This window comes from Psammomys obesus, unplaced genomic scaffold (genome assembly GCF_907164565.1).
Source record: "Psammomys obesus unplaced genomic scaffold, mPsaObe1.curated_primary_1811, whole genome shotgun sequence".
In the NCBI taxonomy this organism is placed as follows: Eukaryota; Metazoa; Chordata; class Mammalia; order Rodentia; family Muridae; genus Psammomys; species Psammomys obesus.
Genome location: NW_026591086.1, coordinates 2,903,438 through 2,926,784, shown reverse-complemented (window position 1 = coordinate 2,926,784; position 23,347 = coordinate 2,903,438). Strand labels below are relative to the sequence as shown.

Below are 23,347 nucleotides of genomic sequence, written 5' to 3'. Positions count from 1 at the left end.
CATCTTAAGGGTGTGGACTTCCCCTTCCGGGCTTTCTGTCTGCAAAGCATTTTCTCTAAGTGGTGAGAACAGTTCACAGAATAAAACATGGCAAGCTTTTAATGCTGGGAAGTGGTTTCCTCACATCTTTACTGGCCTCTATCTTCTGCTCCAATAAAAAGCATAATTAACCCAGCACCCTTTCATAGCAAAAATGAGGTGACGTTCACAAACATAAGGAGACCAGTATCACATTCAAGCACTGTTTAAAATGTCATTAGCGATCCCAAAATATTTCAGCAACAGTAACAACACAGAGTTACAGCTCAACCACAGGCTATAAAACAAAAACAAGCCCAAGAATGTAGACAAACTGACTTTCCTGGAAGGACTAAGTAACTTCAGAGAACTGTCCAGTTAAAAGCAGGCTTCGGGCTGGAGAGATGGCTCAGCCGTTAAAGGCTAGGCTCACAACCAGAAATATAAGAGTTCGGTTCCCAGCACCCACGGCTGTCTCTCCAACCACCTGAGTTAATAAAATGTAACTGATAAGAAAAAAATAAAATAAAATAAATAAAAATAAAAGCAGGCTTCGTGCTCACTCAGAGGACCTGTCAAAGTAAGACCCACAGGCGCTCAGCAGTTAAGAGCACCCGCTGCTCTTTCAGAGGACAGTGTTCCCAGCACCTACGTGGTAGCTTACAACCATCTGTAACTCTAGCCCCAGGGGATCCCACAACCTCTTCTCAACTCCATGAGCACCTGGTATGCACATGGTGCACATGTGTGCACACATATCACAAAGACAAAACGTTCAGACACATAAAATAAAATACATCTTTAAAAGAAATTTTAAGGACTCTGAGGAGACAAAGAAGCCAACACTCCAGACAAAAGTTAGTTTAGTGGGTAAAGAGGTCTGCCACCAAGCTCAATCCCCGGAGTCACACGGTGTCAGAAAAGAACCAATGCCTGAAAACTGTCCACTGACCTTCACATATGCAGTGGAAATGCAGTAAGATGTGCAACGCACACACAAACACACACAGAAATTTATTTTTTAAATGTAATTTTAAAAAAGTTTCAAGGGTAGTCTCAGAATTTGGCTCCCATGTAAAATGCAAGCACGGCCCCTAGAGGAAGCTGGAGCCCATCATCAGGGCTCCATTGGGACCCCATGGGTCTGGCAAAGCATGCCAGCTGCCTAGGAGCAAGAAGAGCTGGAATGGCCCAGAGTGACCACAGTCGGGAACAACAGTTTCATGCTAATCTATGGTGCCAAGGAATCTGTGTTGGGTTGCTAGGAGTCTGGGCAGAACTGGCCAGAGCACACTGCTCTCCACAGCCCTACAGTCCAATCTGTGCCAATAAGCAGCTCTGGAGTCATGAGACAGCCAGCAGCTTATACTGCTTTTATAAACCTGCAGGAAAAAGGAATTTTCACTTTTGAGATGAAAATGCCCACTTCTGCAGGGATGCGGACAGAAATCTCTACAAGCATCATGGGAAGAACTCTTACCTTCGGCTGGCCCCTGAGTTCCGGAGAGCGGTGTTGCCATGGACATAAAAGAAATGGGACAAGGGTTAGCAAAGAAGTGTAGTTTAAGCAACTCTTTTGAACAGTAAGAGATAATAATCGTATGTAAATCTGCAATAAAAAAACAAATACTAGCCAAGCACACATACCTATAACTCATACCCACAGGATGGAGGCAGGAGGATAAGGAGTTTAAGATCTGTCTGAGCTACAGAGCAAGTTCAAGATCAGTCTAGGCTACAAAGATTCTGTCTCAAAGGGAGAGAAGATAAGAAGAGGGATAAGAAGAGGACATGAGAAGGGAAGGTGAAAGGGGATGAAAAAAGAAAATATAACTATTGAAACCAAATAGTAAATGAAAAGTAAATTAATACTAATGAAGGGAGGGAACAGATGACAGCTGACTGACCTGTGTCCCTCCAACAGAAAGGAGGACCTGAGCACTGAGGGAGCCTTAGGGGAGAATCCTGAAGTCCCAATGGCTCTTTGCTCATCCTTGTATATGATTTATACATAATCTTTCTTAAACACTTGACTTCTGAGCCAGGCACAGTGGCACCTCTCTGTTGTCCCAGCTACTAGGGAAAAGAGGGTTACGCCAAGAGGACTGTAAGTCTAAGGCCAGCCTGAGCTACATAATTAAATCCTGTCTCAGGCTAGAGAGATAGCTCAGTGGTAAAGAGCACTGGCTGCTCTTCAAGAGAAGTACCCACATGGCAGTTCACAACTGTCTGGAAAGCTGGTTCCAGATGGCTTGACACCCTCTTTTGGCCTCCTCCACCACCGGATATGGCATGTGGTACACAGATATACATGCAGGCAAAATACACATAAAAATAAAATAATAATTACAATATGTATACAATGTTCTCCCTGCATGTGTGCCTGCAGGCGAGAAGAGGGCACCAGATCTCATTACAGATAGTTGGGAGCCACCATGTGATGCTGGGAATTGAACTCAGGACCTCTGAAAGAGCAGACAGTGCTCTTAACTGCTGAGCATCTCTCCAGCTCAATTACAACATTTTTTTTTAAACCTGTCTCAACCACAGAAACTACCTGTTGTCTGGTTTCAATTTTAGAAATTTCCTGAGGTTTTACACAGCAGCCACTTAACACTTTTACCTGTCCAGACCTTTCTATCCAATGGGACTTCTGTTCTGGATCAGAAAAAAAAAGTTAAATTAAAGAAACAACTGATTTCTTGCCAGGGAGCTCCTATTCTGTAGGTCACCCAGTACATGTCCTCTTAACTTGCCGAGGCACTTCAACCTCCCCTCAGTCCATCTGTCTGAAACTGCCAGAAAAATAACTAAGGCCTAAAATCCAACAAAGAACTCCCACAGACCCTTCACCCCAAATCCCAACTGTTACCCCTGAACCAGGCTGCCTGCACATCTTTCCTCTCCACAGACATAAATAAACATGCACACTTCTTTTTTCCTGGACCAACTGAACGCAGCATGCCTTCCACCCTGAGCACTCAAGTGAAGAATATTCAAGTTATTCCAAATAACAACCATGCTCATTTATGTTCAAAAAGCAAACTCAAACCAACTTAAGAATAAAAGACAGTATGTTCTCTTGGGGTTTTGTTGTTCTTTGTTTGTTCGAAATGAGTTCCCATGCTAGCCTAGAACTTAGTATGTAGATCCAGCTGACCTTAAATTCACAGCATTTCTCTCCTGCCTTAGGCCCAAGGTACTACCATTAAAGGCAGGAGCCACTCCTGGCTCAAACAAGAATAGTGATTCTGGCCTGAAACAAGAATAGTGATATCTGGTCCTTCTCAGAGAATCCAAACACTCAGCCTAAACTTGAGTAAATACTACACACAAATGTCCCCATTAATTGTCTACTACATGCTTTCTTGTTCCTTTGTCTCATAAGATTTTCTTATAGAAGAAATCTGATATTTATGTGTACCAAATGACTTGTGATGTAAACAATAAACGTCTAGTAAATGGTGACAAGTATCTGGAGGTAACACATCTAGAGGTAACATATCTAACAGAGCTAAGGTGTTAAAGAAAGTCTGTTTTTCTGAACTAACAAGTCATGGGAAAACTTCCTGACAAAAAGCCCTAGACCAGCAAGACAGCTCAGAAGGTAAAGAGGTTTCCTGCCAAGCTAATGCCCTGAGTTTGACCCCTAGAACCCACAGAGTAGAGGACCGACTCCCACAGGTGTTCTCTAACATCACACATATGCACCCTCACAAGCACACAAGAAATAAACGTAAAGAACATTTTAAAGCCTTGGGAGCTATAACACAGGTCACTGTCAAATGCCACCACTGTTACAGGTATTTATAGCAAAGCAGAGTCTCAAGTCTGGACAAAGTGGTTAAAAATGTAGCCATGCATATGAGGTGTCCGCAGGCCAAGGACACTGACAGCACAATGCTCCTACAGGCTCATGGTAACTTACAGGGAATGCTAATGCTTCCAGACTTACAGGTGAGAAGTTGAAGATTCCGAGAAGTTTAAGCACCATCTAATGTAATGGGTCTTCTAACTCCTAAGCCCACAGTCTTCATCTCATGTTGGTCAACATGACCAGGACTTAAAAGAGTCCCTGAGCCACTCACCAACACTCTTGTGAACAATGGCACCTCCAATGGGTTCATTCCCTCCACTTTAACTATTACCTATGACCTGGTTACGGTTTTGACAACTTGACACAAGCTAGAGTTATCTGGAAAGAGGATCCTCAATTGATAAATGCTGCTATCAGGTGGCCTGTAGGCAAGTGTGTGTGGGAGGGAATTTTCTTGATTAACAATTGATGTAGAAAGACCAAGTCCCTTGTGGGCAGTGCCACCCACGCAGGTGCTCCTGAGTTGTCTAAGAGAGCAGGTCAGGTAAGCCGTGAGAAGCAGGCCAGTAAAGTAAGCAGTGCCCCTCCATGGGCTCTGCTTCAGCTCCTGCCTCCAGGTTCCTGCCCAGAGTTTCTGCCCTGGCTTCCCTCAGGGATGGACCATAACTGTAAACTGTCTGATAAAATAAACCCCTTCTTCCTGAAGTTGCTTTTGGTCATGGTCTTTATCACAGCAAAAGAAAGCTATCTAAGATAAGCAACCATAGGGTTCCCAGGAGGAACGTAGGCCAGTATTTTGCTATTTAATATGTATATGAAAATTCTTGTCTTTTCTGAGAATAAAAACATGCATCTAGTATAATATTTCAAGTTTAAGTAAAATAAATTTTTAAAAAACTTTCTAAAATCAGCTTTTCCTAAGAGACAACTGAGAAATATAAAACTGAACATATGACTCACTGCAGAAGAATCCACAGACTCACCTGAATTCAAAGCAACTCAATAAAAACAGAAACAAACCAGTAAGTGAATTACAAGGCTACATTTCCAGCTAGGAAGTCTGGGAGCCCTAACAGTAAAGCTCAGGTAACCTACATGGCCACAGGATACCCCAATACATAATTACAGCTCTGTACAAAAATAAGTAGGTTAATTAATGGCTTAATTAATTAAACAAGACACCGTCAACAGGGAACTGAAATCCCATGCAGCTACTGTGCACCAGTCCCAGGGTTCTTACCCAGAAACCTCAGTGTGCCCCACTACAGATACTCTTGAAGCAAAGAAAAGCAGGCAGTTCCTGACCCATCCAAAGTGCTGGCACCAAGCATGTCCACCACAGCCTTTATTTCTTAGCCCTGCTGAATTAATTTTCTCATTTTTTTAAATTTCATCTTAAGTACTTTCAAACTTACAAAAATAGTGCAAAGAATTCCTACAAAGGCTTGCTCAAGCTTCCCCACATGCTAATACAGAACCCCAGTCATGTGATCAAAGTCAAGGCAAATCTATCAACATACAACCTATTAAGTAACAGCCACTTGTATCCAAATTTTGCCAACTACGGTCACTGGTGTATTTTTCCTCGTCTAGAGACCTGGGCTGTTTGACGTTATCCCATCTCCTCTAACCCAGGCCAGTTTGGCTATCATGCACACCTGGAAGCACTGGCCACTCTGGCTGCAGAGCATCCTCAGACTAGTTGCCTAATGCTTCCTCCTGACTCAAGCGGGCCTGTGTGCTTGGGCAAGTATCAATACAAATAGCAGATGCCCTGGTACATGCATCCTACCATGTGCAGGGTAGAGCGTCCAGGGCTCATTCTGCCTGGCCGGCAACAGTGTGACACTCTTCACTCTCTAAGGTTACTGTTCCTCCTTGTGTCCTTGATATTCATCCAATAGGATCTCTAAGATCATGCAGACCCTCTGTCTCATCACACTTCCAATGGTAAACTTTAGTGTCCTAATGTAACCCCTTGTCTGCAGTGACTAATGTGTCCCAAGCAGTAGGGAGACAACTACAGCACTGGACACGAAAATGCTAAGGATCCAGGTGGATCAGCATGGAAGGTGCTGCTGTTTCAGACGAGGTCAGTTTGAGAAACAACATACAATGTGGCTGCAGCTGGGGATCCTGTCTAAGATGTGCAAGGCTCTGGGTTCCAATACCAGCACTGCATAGGCCCCACATGCAAAAGCTGGGCATTTCATTTTAAAAAAGAAATGGTATCTATGATAAACTATTCTCTTACTCTTTTTTATTGATCTTGTTTAGGGGCCTGTGTTCACTTCTCAAATAATAAATTATATCATGAAAATAAATCAAACTACGTTCCTAGGCTCTAGACTGGTGATAAAGATGTTTGGTGATGATTTTATGTATATTGATAATCTCTGGAAATGTTTCATTAATACCTCTGACAATGACATAAATAAAATTGATGTAGAATATAAAAATAATTCACACAATATTACATACACTTAAAACATAGACATGTCAAAATGAGTTATAAACCAACTAATTACCACTGTCAACCAATAAAATTCAAGTATTATCACCTCTTTTGTTCTCCACTATTCTGTGTATATGAGTTTGTGCATGCATGTGCATGGGGACAGGGGGTGTCTCTCATTACATATTCCTGGTTGGCTTGAACTTACACAGGCCAGGCTGGCCAGGAACTCAGAGAAATCCTCCTACCTCTGCCTCTTAATAGCTGAGGTTAAAGGCCGCACCACCATCCTGTCCACAAACATCTCTCAATTCTAAAGCTTAAAGGAACTGAAATGATCACAGTTATAAATATGCATACGCACTCTAAAAAGGTGTACACATCACGAGGAGCTTGGGCTAGGCTCTAACTCAACCTGTAGGATGCTTGTCTAGCATACATGATGGCCTGGATTCCATCCTAACACCGCCTAAATCAGGCACAGTATCACACGCCTAAAATCCCAATACTCCGGAAGTGGATCAAGGTCATCCTTGGCTACATATCAAATTAGAGGCCAGTCCCCTATATAAAAGCCCATTTGAAGAAACAAAGCAAGAAAACAAAGAGCTCATTTTAATCCAGCCACCGTAAAGTAATGATGCTGTTTCCTCTTTGGGACTCAACTGGCAGTACCAGCAACCAAGCCACAATCTATGATAACAGCGAGTTTTCTCTCATCAACCCTCCCCCAACCTCCTTTCTACACACAGAATAAAGCTGACAGGACTAAAACCTTGTACTTGAGTGAACTCATGGTGTTTCTCAACCTTCACAGGCAGGTCTCTGTAAGAAATCTGGATATCACTAAAATCCCAGTCCCCTTTTTCCTCAACATCTGGAATATTCCACTCAACTTTGAAGAATACTGAGCATCACTGCTAAAGCATGCTTGAAGAATGAGAGGCCTTGGTATCTGAAAACACCACCAGCAAAATAACCAAACTACTGGAACTCCACAGGACCTACTGGGGAATTCTACAAAACAACCAATGCTGTTCCAAAGAGGTTCCATCAACGGATGATCTAAGAAAAGAAGAAAAGCTGCTTAAGATAACCCATAGGAATGAGAAGCTTCACTGGCTTACCTGTTCAGCTCTGTACAACTCTTCAGTGTGTGTGTGTGTGTGTGTGTGTGTGTGTGTGTGTGTGTGTGTGTGTCTGTATGTGTGTGTGTGTCTGTCTGTCTCTGCTGTTGAGAACTGAATTCAAGGCCATATGCATGAATCTTAGGTAAGTGTTCTACCACTGAGCTACATCCCCAGCCTTGTACAACTCTCCTTACTTACAGTAAGAAGATGAACAATAAACATAAATAATTGCAGCTGGTGTGGTGGCACACACCTGTGATCCCAGCACTCGGGAAAGGCAGAGGCAGGTGGATCTCCGTGAGTTTAAGGACAGCCTAGTCTACAAAGTGAGTCCAGGACAGAGAAATCCTGTATCAGAAAAAGGAAAACCAAACAAACAAAAAAAGACACCCATTCCAATTCCCTATCAGTGACACGGAGGCTCACAACCTCCTCAGTACAACCACAGAGGTCCCTCCACTCAGGCCACCTCAGCACTTCCATATGCTCCATTCCAACACCCAGACAAAGCCACACTGCCACTGCTGCTGCCATCTGACCCGCATCCCCTGCTTACTTAAGCCCTCCTACAGAGCAGAAAACCTGAAACCAAACCATCTTTCTCAAGGACCATCCACAAGAACCCACACCAGTGAGCCATGAGCCAAACTACCTCCACTGCACACTGACCACGTATCTCTTGACAGCGAGGCAGCCTGTGACCTCTAGAGAACGAGGGTCTTCTCTTATCACAGACCAACACAAGTAAATACCTCCTGCTCTCTGTAGGCAACCTGGCCCCTGCCAACACCCAAACTACACCATTCACCTGGCTTTCCTTCCCCACCCACTGCCTGCTCTGGGGAAGTCTACATGACTCTTGTCAGCCTTGACCTGAGATTCGAACTCCTTACTCATGTGCCACTTCCCAGCTTGATTAAATTTTCCCTAGCTGTAACTATTCCCTAAACATCCCTGATATGACTCTCTTACATGTCACAGTGTCTATGCAGAACCAACCCTCCTTCCCCCAGCCACCGGAAACAGTAAGGGAAACGAAAAATAAAAATACAAATACAAATTTCATAGTCAAGAAACTAGGAAACCTTTTAAGCTGATGGATATGATACTGAGACAGAAAAATATATCCACCGAATTTAAAATAAAATAAAAAATTTTAAAGGATGAGACATGAGTGCACCAAGTATCCCAGGAAACAGAGGAGAATAACCCTAAAAGCAAACAAGCAAGCAATGGGCATCTGTTTGAAAGGGGTGAGCAAACCCTCCTGGCTCCAACTGCCCTTAAAAAACTCAGGTCACCATCTCCAGCACAGCCCTTGATAAAATGTCTCAAAATCAAGTAAACTGTTCAGCAACTTTCTTCTGCTACAATCTACAATCTACACCACACCAGCTCAGAGCAAAGTGACAGCTGAGACAATGACTATGGCACAACAGTTAGTGTAGTTTGTAATGGTAAGACTTTGGACACCAGGAAACATTGATCTATAAACTACATACATTCAAGAATGACTAACCCAACTGGTCACTAACAAATCACCTGCCTTTTCTCAGCTGTCAAACACACATACCAGCAGAAAGAGTATAAATTCACTGCCCAGGGCTGGAGAAACAGCTCAAGAGCACTTGCTGCTCAACCATGAAGACAGGAGTTCAGAACCCAGTATCCACAGCAGATAGATACAAACACCTGTAACTCCACCTCCAAGGTATCCAATGCTCTCCTGTGGCCTCCATGGACACCTACACATACATGTATATATATTCACAAATACATACATAAAATGAATACAATCTTTTTTAAAAATAGCCACTGTCTGCCTTCATTAGAAGAAGGTCTAAATTTGGCCAAAGAATATTGATCTATTTTCAGTGCTTCTTGTAAAGCAGATAATGAGTGATACACACTCATTGTAGTTACTTGAGTAACTACAAACTCAATGACATCAGGGTAAGTTTTATTAGAGCGATTACCAGAACTTTTTGGACTAGAAGTAGAGGAAACTTGTGACTTTTACTTCTTTGAGTTCTCATGATGTCTAACTGTCTGAGTCTGTATTTTCCTCCTTATGTGGACTACTATGATTAAACTTCTAGACTGGGACACAAGATAAAAATTTCACCACCTGGCATTAACTAACTGTCTCAACCTCCCACTTCATCCTGCACCTCAGTCTCCAACACAGCCCACAATGCACTGCATCCAATTCTCAGAGTACTGACCCCAAGTGGAAAATTAGAAGGTTTCACATTGGGAAATTAGGGTTTCCAAATTCTCTTGACACTGAGAAAATCTAGTCAAGTTCCCCCGCAGCAGCCATAGCTGCTGCATTCAACAAGTCCTATCAGAAACAGGCTCCAGTCCTGCCTAAAAAGCAGGTTTCCTTTTTTGCAGACAGGAAGGCAGTATAAGCAACTTACTTCTTTACACCCATGAAGAGAATGACCCAACAGCTCCCACCTGCCCAGTAAATGATTTGATACTCTTTAAAACCTGGCTAGGGATGCATGTAATTCATCTGGCAGAGAGCTTGCCTGGCATACACCAAGCTCTGTGTTCAAACCTGAACATCACATAAATCCAGCATGGTGCCACACACCTAAAATCCCAGCGCGTGGGAGGCAAAGGCAGGAGAGCAGTAAGTAGTTCAAGGTCATTCTCAGCTATACAGCAAGTTTGAGGACAAACTGGGCTACATAAAAATTTGTCAAAAAAAGAAAGAAAGCAGAGAGAGAGACTCTCTCTAAGCAAGGGACCTCCAACACAAATGTCACTCACAGAGGTCATGTCATCAAAGTTAGCTGCTATCAAATCAAACTCAAGTAATGAGCAGTGGCAGGTCTAGGATGCAGACTGAAGTCAGGAAGCCTGGGAACCTCAAAGAAAAAAGCAACACCATATGTGGGGTGTGTGACACACATGTGTTCATACATGCTGCTGCACGGGCAATGGTTCGTTTCATGATGCAGTATTGTCTGCAGTTCAAATTGGCTAGCATACGGAGAAAATTTGAAATGTCTAACTCATTACTATAATCACCCCCCAAATCTATCCCTTAGCAAGAGTCTCCTAGGCTTCCTTGGGTTTAACTAAAGATTCAACTTCCAAGTGTGTCCAACTTTGTAACTCACAAGAAAACCAAACAATTCAGTGAAGATTGTTAAGGGTGGTTTCCACCTTTGCAATGTCTCTCAAGCCCACAGGTTCTTTTTCCTCCTCACTGTCACTCATTCAGCAAATACGTGCTTCAATCCATGTAGTTCATGGCTTTTGTTTCATTTTGTTGGGAGGAAGGAAGCGGTAGACTTTTACTCTCAAACTAGCATCTGTAACCTGAAGCAGATTAGGATACAGCACTACCAGGAATTCATTAAGAGTTTCTGTCCTGGCCTATGTCTGGCAGAAAAGACTAAAGACAGGACAGAACACAGCTGATGACAACCTCTGACCCTGAACTTCTGCAGCAATCTGCCCAGAATAGTCAGGCTCTGGTAAAGGACTCCCAGCTTCCCTTAATTTTTCAATATCACCAAAAGAAAACCACACATATATACTCCACTTCTAGTTAGCCTGCTTCCAGCTTCCCTGGCCAACAACCCTGAGCAACCTGGTACAGCACTCTCTATGTAGACGGCCTCTATGCTCTGTTGGGTGATCTTTATTTAGTAATCAGAGACTGATCAGCTAACATTTTAGATTTTTAAAAAATGGAGCTACTGAAACCCAAATATGAATGGAAGGTATCAACAGAGTAATAGTGAGTTGTAAATGTGTATCTCTATCATAAGACATGTGCCAAAAAGACTAAAAAGGAATAAGCATGAGAAGAAAAAGTGGGGAGGGAGCAAAGCATTGCTGAGAGTTAAGAAGGAAATTGTGTAATCCCAGCCCTGGGAAAAGACGCAGGACGATAAAAGAGTTCAAGGCCAGGGCAGCAAGATGGTTCAGTGGGTTAAGGTACTTGCTGCCAAGCCTGATGACCCAAATTCAATGCCTGGGACTCACATGGCAGAAATTGAGAACCAACTCCTCCATGTATGCCTTGGCAATCCATGCCTAAACACATACACATAAATAAATAAATGTAATAATGTAATAATTTTTTATAAAGTTTGCCAGGTGTTAAAAGTACACACATTTAGTGCCAGCACTCAGGCCACAAAGGCAAGAGGATCTCTGAGTTCAAGGCCAGCCAGGTCTACAAAGTGAGTTCCAGGACAGCCAGGACTACACAGAGAAACCATGTCTCGAAAAACCAAAACAAAGTTCAAGGAGAGCCTCTCCTACATAGGGAGCTCAGAACCATCGACTACATGAAACCTAAAAATGGAAGATATATACATAGCATCAAGCACTACGGAAAAAACTAGAAGGCACCTTTTGTCTATGACTCCATTTTCTGTGTTTTGAAATGAGGTCTCACTGTGTTGCACATTGGTCTCAATCCATCTTCCTGCTTCTAGCTCCTGGAAAGCTGGGACTGTAGGCATGAGGCACTGGACTATGCTGCACCCCTTTGCATGCAGGATCAGCCCTATCTACTTGACTCTCTGCCACTCATAAAGCCTCCACATGCCTAACTTAAAAAAAATCAAGGAATGAGCCCCTTCTTTGTGGTGCATCCCAGATGGGCATCAACCAAATGCCATTGAAATGGGACAGGCTTGGTTGAGTTATAAACTTATTATACCATAAATTTCATCCATCCTTAGCATATATAATTCAATAACAGGTGGCTAAATACCATCTCCACAATGGATGCTTAGAATACCTCCATCATCCCAAAGGCTCCCTCATGCCCCAGTATGTCAGGTCCAGGTTCTACACTAGCCTCAGGCCACCACAAGCCACTGTAGATTTGTTTCTTCCTCTCTGTCTTCTCTGGACATTTATTAGGAATAGAACTACACATGATATTGTCTCTTGCATCAGGTGTCTTTGATGATGCCCACTTGTGAGGCTCATTCCTGAGCAGTGTGTTATCAGCACGGGCTCCTTTTTATGCTATACTGTATTTCGTCTATTCATTATCAGCTGGGCCTTTGAACTGCTTCCAGTTTGGGGCCACCAAAAAGCACACTGCGAGGAACATTCAACAATAAGTCCTTGTGCACATATTTCTTTTTATTCTTCTTGAAGAGCTACCTAAGACATAAGTGTTAGGTCACACAGTGTAGGTGTTTATGCCAGAAATATACTCACGTTTTAGAAAAGTCAAACTACACAACACGTACCTATTACTGACTGACGCGTCACCAGCAGCACATGAGAGTTGGCACTGTCTTTTTTATAACATTCAAGTCAGGACACAAGAGGCATTTCACTGCTGCTTTGTTCCTTCTGAGAAAGAATCTGGCAATGTAATCCAGTCCTCCTGTCTCAACCTCCAGGATGCTAGGATTATATGTGCTACCATGGTCAGCTATTAAACTCTGATTCTTAATTTTTTTTAAATTATGTGTATAAATGTGTGTCTATCTCCATATGTGCACAGGAGTGTGGACACCTGCAAAGGCCAGAAGAAGTCATCCGAACCCCCTTGAAACTGAAGTTGCAGGTGTCTGTGAGCTGCCCACTGTGGGTGTCAGGAGCCAAACTTGTGTCCTCTGCAAAAACAATATGCATTCTTAACTGCTCAGACATCTCTCCAATCCCCTGAATTTTAAAACTAAATTGTAGGGCTGGAGAGATGGCTCAATGGTTAAAAGCATGGGTGCTCTTCTAGAAGACCTGGTTTTGATTCCCAGCACCTACATGATCACTCACAACTGACTATAAATCCAATCCCAAGGGATTCAATGCCCTTTTCTGGCCTCAGTGAGCACATGATACAGAGACACACATGCCGGCAAAATACCCATTTGCATCAAATAAAAATAAAGTTTAAAAAAGTTGTGTTTTTTTTTTTAACTAAATTGGACCCAGCATATAAACAGCTAAATAGAGAAGCTTGTAAATTACTTTTGAGCATTCCCCTTCACATGCTAGCATTATATGCAAACAAACAGAAAACTCCCTAACCAGTAATCCTATTTCAGAATATGCTGGTATATAAGAACTTGTTGCCAAAAGCAGACAATGCCAAGAGACCAAAGAAAGAGGCAGACAAACCCTTTTTATCACAGAGCACATCTCTGGCAGCATCTAGACAGAAGTACCCCTGCATGTTGTGGCTTATCCACATTAAGATGGCTGCAGGTACAGAATATACCTCAATTTCTCAAAAAAGAAAAGCTATTAAAGTATCAAATATCAATTTAGATATCAGCATTTGGCAGTGAATGCTCACCTGACTCCCTCAATTACTGTTTATCAAACAGGATTTGTAATGAGTGACAGGGTCACCTGGTAGGCAAGATGGTGGTCACAACCAGGATAGCTAGGGTTACGTCAGGTTGGCCATTCTCCTTTCACAGTTGCAACAAAGGAAGATGTACCTGAGGTACTGTTTAACAACTGTGTAAAGTTAGTTTAGGTCTGTTTGTTTTTTGTTTGTTTGTTTTTTATTAAGAGTAATAGATTCTGCCAGGTAGTGGTGTCAACCTTCAGTCCCAGAACTGTAGAGGCAGGCATATCTATAAGTTGAAGGCCAGCCTGGTCTACAGAAAGGGTTCTAGGACAACCAGAAAAATACAGGATACCCTGTCTTGGAAAAAAAGAAAAAAAAGGAGGAGGAGGGAAGGAGGACAAGGAAGAATAGAAGCTAGGCTGGAGATAGAGGTCATTGGTATAACATCTGCCTAGCATGCACAGGGCCTGGGTTTGATCTCCAGAGTACACATACATAAGACCTCTTTTTATCACTGCTACAGTCAAGTGCCTGCCATTCTTTAGTTCTCATAACCTCTAAAGTAGGCCTTGATTGTTCTCACAGTACTAAAGAAGAATCAGTCAATACCTGAGGAAAAATCAGAGTCAATAACTCGTTTATCAACGATGTTGGGATCCAGACCCAGATTCCCACTTGAAACTATGTTCTTTCCACTTTAACATTTGACGTCAGTCCTCTCCCAACACCCCACTTCCTTTTACCGTCTGGTGCCCTAGCCACAGTCACAAGATACGGGAAGATAAATCAAAGACAACTTAGTTTAGGAAACTGGAGAAGAAAATGCTCATTTAAAATGACCTGGTTGGATTTTGAAATTTTTTCCCCTTATTGTTTTTCTCTCTTGTCTTTAAATAAAGTGTGCAGCAAAATAAAGCAGGCTCCAAGGAAAGCTGTGGGGACCAGCATGCATGAAGCACAGAGCTGAAGTTTCCACAGCTCTTGGCTCAATCTTGTTGGGGGAGGCAAGTCCTTCCTCCTTCTCTTGCCCTGTTTATGAACCTATGTTCACGCCTACATGTCAGCCTTGAAGATCCAGGGTGTGCAAATATAAATGACACTGACAAACTCAAGGAGAACTGGTGCCTCTGTGTCCGTGTGAGTACTCAAAGCAGCCCCACCTACAGGGGGACACAGTGGTTCCAAGCGTGCTCCTCACTATCTCCCATCAGCAGGGATAAGGAATCGGTAAACCCTTGTCAGCACAATCAAAGCTGCTTCTCCCATAGCTTCATCAGTAACCAAGTAAATGTGACACAGAGGCCACAACTGGGCTTTGGGATTTAACAGCCTGGGTCTGGATCCTGCCTACTTCTTGCCATGTCACCTAGGGCAACTATCTTAACCTTTCCAGGCTCCAGTAACAGAGACCTAAGAGATGGCTCAGCAGTTAAGAGCACTGACTGACCTAGCAAAAAGAAAATATATATATATGGATCCCAGGACCAACGTCTGGCCTCTCACAAACAGCTAAAACAACGTCTGCAAGGGATCCAATGCCACCTTTCTGAACTCAATAGTCACCTGTGCACGCACGCACGCACCCACCCACGCACGCATGCACAGATAAATAAATCTCTTAAAATTATGTAATTAGGGGCTGGAATGATAGTTCAATAGTTAAACATCTTTGCTGCTCGTATAGAGGACTCCAGTTTGTTTCCCAGCACCCACGTGGTGGCTCACAGTCACTCACGTAACTCTAGTTACCAGGGAATCCAATGCCTTTTGCTGGCCTCCATGACTACCTGCACACATGCATGCACATGCACACAAACAGATACATAAAAGCAATCTTTAAAAAAGAAAGAAAATACACAGTTTGCAGAGCTCTCGAATCCATTCCTTTGCAATGGGCACTGCATTCAGCAACTAACTACAGGTGATCCTGCTGCCAGCCACTGCCACGCCATCTCCTTCATCTGATATCCTTGGCAACCACCAGCCTGCCAAGTTTGAGGTATTTGATGAATGTTTATTGAAATCAGAGACTAGGAGCTAGGCATGGTGGTACTGGCCTATAATCCCAGCATTTGGCAGATGATTGCAGGAGGATCTTAAGGCTAGCCTCTGCTACAAGGTATCCTGGTCTACATGAGACTGTATCAAAATAAATAAACTTAGGCAGAAGCTACTCATGGAAACTACTGTTGAGGGCTGATCAGATGGCTCAGTGGTTGAGAGCACTGGCTGGCCTTGCAGAGGATTTGGGTTTGGTGCCCAGAACCCACATGGCAGCTTTACAACCTATAACTCCAGTCCCAGGGAATCTGACACCCTTTTCCATCCTCCTTAGTTATCAGGAATACACAGAGTAAATTTTACATAAATGAAGGCAAAACACGCACACAACATAAAATAAAAATAAATACATCTCTAAAAGAAAGTCACCACTGAACAGAATGGAAATGGAATGTAAAATGAAATTTTCAAATATAGAAATAAAGCATGGTAATGCAGAAAAGAACAACTTTGAATGTCCATAGCATTGCAGAATATTTGATGCCATGTGAACTCCAAAACGGCGAACTGTAAAACCCTGGTTTTTGTTTGCTGTGGTTTGCTATCACACACCTTTAATCAAGAATTTTCTATTTACTGTAAACAGGTGATTACAGTACGATTCAGCCATCCCTGGCATACACCTTTAATCTACGAGCTTTCTGTACACAGTATTTCATAAAGTTAACACTAGAGTCAAGAGGCAGAGCAAGAAACCAAGTGAAAGGGATTAAAGGGTAGGAGGGACTTTGAGTTGAGGGGTATTTAAGACAGGGTGTAGAAGGGGCTTTTAGCTCTCTAGCACTTGGGCTTTAGCTCTCTAGCTCTCTGGCTTTTTGGGCTTTGGGGGCTTTAAGCTAGCAAGCCTTTGGCCTTGGATTTTTTGGCCTTTTCTTCCTGGGCTGTCAGCTGAGCTAGTGAGCCTTTTGGGCTTTTTCCATCAGGATGTGAGCAGAGAAAGAAGGTCAGCTGGGTGCTTTTTCTGCCTTTCTGAACTAGCAAGTTTTCACCCCAGCACCTGGCTCCTGAGTCTTTATTGGAAAAATAGAACAGTTGGGATTTTCTTTTTTTTAATAATATATGAGGATGAACAGTATTTGCTCTTTACCAAGCTGAAAATCAGCATTGCGTTACAGCAGATGAAAAACAAAGCCAACCGAACAACCTGTTCATAAATCTTACCATGGTCTGAGATAAAGGCATCTCACATGTGGGTTAGGGTGTGAAGTGAGATCAGCATGGGCTCCTAGGACATGCCTGTGGAATTCATGAATACCCATGTCACAAGGACAGGGGCTGAATCTGATCCTAGCCAAGGAGCATTTGGGACCAGAAACCAGCTAACCAAGCCTATCATAAAAAGAGGGTTAAGTATGTTTTCAGAAGACTGCCTGTTAGCACAATGATTCCATCATGGTGTGAAAAGCTTCAGACCCACTTACCTACCAGAGGCTCCTGAAGTTCAGGTTACTCTTATACCTACTCAGCTTAGAATCACAGCTGCCACATTCCACACAGCTGGAGCACTCAGCAGTACTACACACTTTACTGTCCTATAAGGAAGTTGGGAAACACTCCCCAAAATGTTCACTAGCACTGGCCATACGAATCTGATCTGCCAGTCGATATCAGCTATGTGGCCAGGAGCCTCTTTTCCTAGACGGGGAAGTCAGGAGTGCTGCGTTTACATGGGGTAGAGAGGGGGTGTACCACTGGCGTCACGGCTGACCTCACATAGTCTACCCCACCTTACCTTTGCCTTCTATACACAATGCCAGAAAATAAAGCAGATCTCAAAGGCTCCTCTGCTTCATGGGGTATGAGCATCTTATGACCCCACTGAGCGGCAGGCTGCACATTTAGGAACTGCACCACAAGAGTCCCCATCTGATCAGGTAACTGTAGTGGTGTAAGCATAAACACTAGCTGGAGAGGACAATAAAATCCTGTCCCCAAAATACATTCTTTGGTCAGGGAGGGAGTCATAACAGAAACAGATGAAAACAGGCAGAGAGAGAACTGAAATTGTTAGAAAATTTTCTACTCAGAAACACGGATGTATAGATTTCTGGGCTGGAAAATCCTTCACCTATTCTTACAGCTTGGCATTCAGGAAACCTTTCCATCTCCAGCCAGTATCATATTAGCAGACTCTGACCCGACGTCCTACCTACAGTCACACACCACCAAGTTTGCCCTCCACAGTCATCAGGGTACTCTTGTGCTCAGTGAGTAGTCTGTACTCTCAGAGCCAGACAGGCCCAGTTTTGACTTTGGGCAAGTTATTTAATCTCTCTGTGCCTGTTTCTCATCTGCAAAAGGTAAATAATGAAGATTGGAAAAGCTAACACATGGGAAGTGCTCATAGATGACCAGGCTCTGACTTTGCAATACTCACATGGGGCTCATTCTCAGGTTTTTCTCCTCCTCCCCCAGGTCATGCTGACCTCTATGTCCTAAAGAGCCTGACCTCTGAACCCCAAGCACAGCACCCTCATCACATATAAAGTAATGGGAACACAGCCAATCCATTTGATCAACACAGAGATAATGGTTAGCATGTGATCCAAAATCCCAACCAAGGAGGCTTGCACTAGAACAGGAGCTCTTACCCACAGAGACTGAATGGGAGGCTCTGTGAACCCAGATGAGAATTGCACTGCCACTTCAAGACCTTATCACAGAAACTAGGTATTCCCTTCAATTACTGATGTAGCAATGAAATGTAGTGTAAACAGAGCCTGTGGCTCTATCACCAACAAACCCAGCTGCTTTCCGTTCACATTCTAATTGTCACAAATAGGTTAGGGAAGGCGGGGGCATATGTGCAAAGGCACCCTAAGTACAGTGCCTGCAAAAGCCAGAAGAGGGCACCTGATCCCCCAGAGCTAGAGTTACAAGGGTTGTAAAATCTGCCTGACATATGTACTAGAAACTGAACTCAGGTCCCTTGCAAGAGCAGTATGTGCTCTAAACAAACGAACATTTCTCAGCCCTGTTGAAAATCTCTTAAGTACCCTATATACCCAACAAAATTTCGAAATCTAAGATATTATTCCCAACACTAGATCTAGCTGGTTAGCACAGCAGTAAGTGCATAGCATTACTATTACGCATTTCTAAAAATATTTCTGATCATTACATTTCAACACAAATCTTGTCTCCTTTATAATACTATGCTTTTTAAGGAAGAGTCCACAGGCCTTATGTAATAGTCAAAAACATTCATGGCAAGGCAACAGAGTTAAGATGTCTGCTCTGGAAGCAGTTTTTGCACATGTCCAACTATCTCTTTCTCTGATCAGCACTAACGAGGTTCTTCACCAGCAAAGCAAATACTAGAAATAATTTTTCACTGAGAAAATGCACAGCATTAAAAGAAAATCAACCAAAGCTGAATGCAGGCACCTCTGTCCATGGAGGGCAACTGAACAAGGAACAGCCAGCCTCTGACCCTGCTCCCTCAGGGGCTGTGCTCTTGGATGGGGCCCTACCGAGGCCTGAATTCTGATCTGGCCAGAAGAATAGCTGCTACATGTGTCTCCAGGGAAACTTTCCAGCCAGGTGTTTGTCTGAGAGCTGTGACCTCACTGGGCCTCTAGCAACAGCACTGCATGACTAATGTTGTGGCTATCTGCTAATAAGCATGGTGCAGAATTCAGCAAGCTTATATTGTAACCTAGCTCCTGGTGGTGAGGATGGGAGGGAGACAGGCTATGCCCTTTCACCTAAGTCTAATCATAGAAAGCTACTATAATACCTCATTATAAATGATCACAGAGCTTAGCAGTCTGTAACTTCCTACTATGCTAGCAAGCTTCTTGAAGCCTGGAACTAAACACCCATTGTTTCACCACTGTTTCCTTCAGGTCAACACTCCAGAAATACAATTTCTGAGGACATTAGTGGAAACAATATTCTTTGCTGTTGATATATTTCTGCTCCAGAATATCTTTCTCTCTCTCTCTCTCTCTCTCTCTCTCTCTCTCTCTCTCTGTGCATGTATCTGTCTGTCTGTCTCTCTCTCTCAATTTAAAGTAAGTCATATTTACCTTGCCTTTATCAGGCACCACGCCAAGATCATAAAGCTTAAGTGTCAGTCAACAGCATAAGCCAGGAGAGGTGACACACAACTATAGTCGAAGCACCCAGGGTGCTGAGGCAGCAGGATTCTGAGGGACACTCTTGTCTCAAAAACCCAAAACTATAATAACAGCTATATATAAATGCTGTTTGTCATCAATGGAAGATCCAAAAACCACATTCTTTATTCATCACTTGCATTTCTAAGGACTATCTACACTCCTGACAGCTCCTAAGCCTGCCAATCAGGACCAGAGTTTTTCTCCTCTGAGAATGACAGTTCTTTGTGCAACTGTAGCCAACTATGAGTAGTATTATGCCAGTTGATGATCTTCAGAGAAATCCCACAATCCTGACATCTGGAGATTAATACACACACTTAGCTCCTATTGACTCATTTGTGATACTGTCAATGAAAAAAAAAATCTGATGTAGCTACTGAATGTTCAACTCAATCAATAAAAACTTATTCAGTGCCCAGCATGCACCATGTTCAAAAATGATGTCTCTTAAAAGACAACATAGTCCAACAAATTATCAGAGTAAGTCTGCCAGGACATAACAGCAGCCATCACTTACTAAGTATTATCATGAGCCAGGTGCTTACATAAAGAACTGGCCACGCCCACAGCAACCCTGCAGTGTCCATGTGATGGGGAGAGCCACCGCCTCACAGAAAAGATAACTGAATCTCCAGGAGGGGAGGAGGGTAATGTGAGCTTCCAGCTTTACAGAGCCCAGAGTCTAAACCCTAATCTATACTGTCTCTTCCCATCCCACAGCTACGAGGATGACTAAACTCCAGCAGTCTTTCCAGTGCTTGTGGGGTTAGTAGGCCACTCTAGGAAAACAGGCCGGACCTCTTCCTTTGGGTTTTTTTTTTTTTTTTTTTTTTTTTTTTTGCTGTGATCAGTACTTAGTCCTAGGAGGCCAAGGGTAAACAGGAAGCTAACCCAACAGCCCATGAGGCATGAGAGGAGACCTGGTACACAAAGGCTGCCTCACATTGAGTTAGCAAGTACAGCTGAGCATAGCAGGAGAAAAGAGAGGCATGGGAAAGTGCGTGACTGTGTCTCAGTGAGTCGGGTTAGAGTTCAGGCTGAGCTGGCAACAGCCAGGCCTGAAGAGTGAGCAAAGGCTCTGAGGAGAAGTGAGGCGGAGGATCTGAAGCAGCATCAAGGTGTCTGATACAAGTGACAGGAGAATATAAGAGTCTGAAGATGCATGTGAGGCTTCTGGAAAGGGCAAGGCCCAGAGTTCTACATCACTGAAGTATGTCTCTGGCTCATTATCCTGCTCCACAAAAGTGGATGAAGGCTGGCACACAGGCTCAGGGTTGGGATTTCCAGCCAGAAGGGTTTCCTAGACTACACAGAAGGCTGTGGATACCTTAGTGATAGGGTGCCTACCTACAATAGCCCTGGTACCACAAAAGTATAACAAAATCTACTCTTAAAAAAAATTTTTTTTTCTTCAGAAAACTGGGTGGTGCATGCCTGCAATCCCAGAACTCAGGGAGACAGAGGCAGGTGGATCTACGTTGAGTTCAAGGCCAGCCTGATCTACAAAGCAAGTCCAGGACAGCCAAGGCTACACAGAGAAACTCTGTCTCAAAAAAAAAAAAAGAAAAATCACAGCCGGGTGGTAGTAGTGGATGCCTTTAATCCCAGCACTTAGGCAGAGGCAAGAGGATCTCTGAGTTTGAGGTCGGCCTGGTCTAGAGAGGACAGCCAGGACAGCCACACCTACACAGAGAAACTCTGTCTTGGAAAAAAAACAGAAAAACCTGGTTCAACAACTGAGAAAAATGGCTGTTCCACTCCTGCAGAGGCCCTGGGTTCAGCTGTCAGCACCACACGGTGGCTCACAACTATCTATCTGTAACTCCAGTTCAGGAACTCCAAATGCTCTCGCCCGCCCTCTGGGGGCACCAAGCATGCATGTGGTGCAGTGACACATACGCAGGCAAAACATTCATATACATGAAATAAAAATTTAAATTACAGAAATTAGAATGGCTATCATAAATTGTACCAGACATGTACATAGTGACCATGTTCTGAGGGGATTCAAAATTTTACAGTGATTATAGCTTTTCATTTAGGAATACTTATAAATTTTGTTAAATAATTCTTTCTCATATATTCATAATTAAATCAGTCCATCTTAGCAACAAAATCAAGGTATGCTTAGCTTCTCTCTTTTCTATCTTCTTTATGATACTGAAAGGCACAAGGACTTCATATAACCCACAAGATTTCTTTACTCTGCAACATCTGAACCTCATTCAAAAGCCCCTTTAAAAAAAAAAATCTCACTGGAGAGATGGCTCAGAGGCTAAGAGCAGTGGCTGCTCTTCCAGAGGTCATGGGTTCAATTCCCAGCAACCACACAGTGGCTCACAACCATCTCTGAAATCTGGTGTAGCTCTTCTGGTGTGCAGGCATGCATGCAGGCAGAACACTGTATACATAATAAACGAAATAAATAAGTCTTTTTTTAAAAAAAAATCTCCCCTCACACCAAAATTCCCTCAGTTCCTCTGACCCCACACACCTCTCTGTGAACAAGGGAACAGTCGGCAGGCTCAAAAGCAGGAAATCCTTGCCACCACCCCAAGAGGCCTGCAGTAAATGCCCAGACTAGTCACTAAACACGCTTTTTGGTGAATAGTGCCATGACTTTCAGAAACATCACTGGTTGAGGCTAGAGATATAACTCAGTTGGTAAACCGTCTGCCTTACAAACATCAAAAACTCAGTTTGATGAGAACCCACATTAAAAAAGCTGGCCGAGATGGCATTTGTTTGGAATCCCTACACTGAGGAGCAGACAGATGGATCCCTGGTGCTCAATGGCTAGCCAGCATAGCCTACTGGGTGAGCTCTAGCCAGCGAGAGACAAGGTCAACAGCATATAAGGAAAGACATCTGGCCTCCAAATGGACACACAAGCACACACTAAGTAAATAAGCTAAATAAATAAATGAAATACCACAGGTTGAACAAGATTTTGCAGCAACCTCGAGATGCCCTTTTAAATGGCATTGGTTATAAAGAAAATTATGGTACATTTTTGGGGGGGGGGTGTCTCACAATGTATCCCCACACAGGCCTCAAACTCTTTGGGTTGCCCTTGCTCGCCTTGAAATCCCCACCTTCCTGCCTGAGTACTGAGATTCTGTAATTCTGCGCATTTAAACAAATGAATTAATAAATAGGTAGGTAGGTAGGTTGGTAGGTTGGTAGGTAGATAGATAGATAGATAGATAGATAGATAGATAGATAGATAGACAGATAATTTAAGAATGGGGTGGGTTAATGAGTCCCAAAGCCCAGGTTGAAAGTCAGAAAAAATAATCTTTGTCACTGAAGCCAGAAAGAATCTGTTGGTCATAGTGAGATACATCTTTGATCCCAGCATTCAAGAGGCAGAGGCAGAAGCAGAAGCAGGCAGATCCCTGTCAATTCAAGGCCAGTCTGGTCTACATAGTGAGTTCCAGGCCATCCAGG

General features: G+C 43.2%; 1 protein-coding gene across 2 annotated transcripts in view; it reads right to left on the bottom strand.

The window, feature by feature from the left end:
- Positions 1-23,347, bottom strand: part of Kif13b (kinesin family member 13B) — a 158,821-nt gene that overhangs the window by 105,728 nt on the left and 29,746 nt on the right. Inside the window, exon 3 of one of the 2 annotated variants that reach the window (XM_055609535.1) lies at positions 1,499-1,511. The exons of the other annotated variant lie outside the window; for it this stretch is intronic. Within the exon in view, the coding sequence (XP_055465510.1) occupies positions 1,499-1,511 (13 nt within the window). The remainder of the gene's footprint in view (positions 1-1,498; positions 1,512-23,347) is intronic. 2 annotated transcript variants of the gene reach the window in all.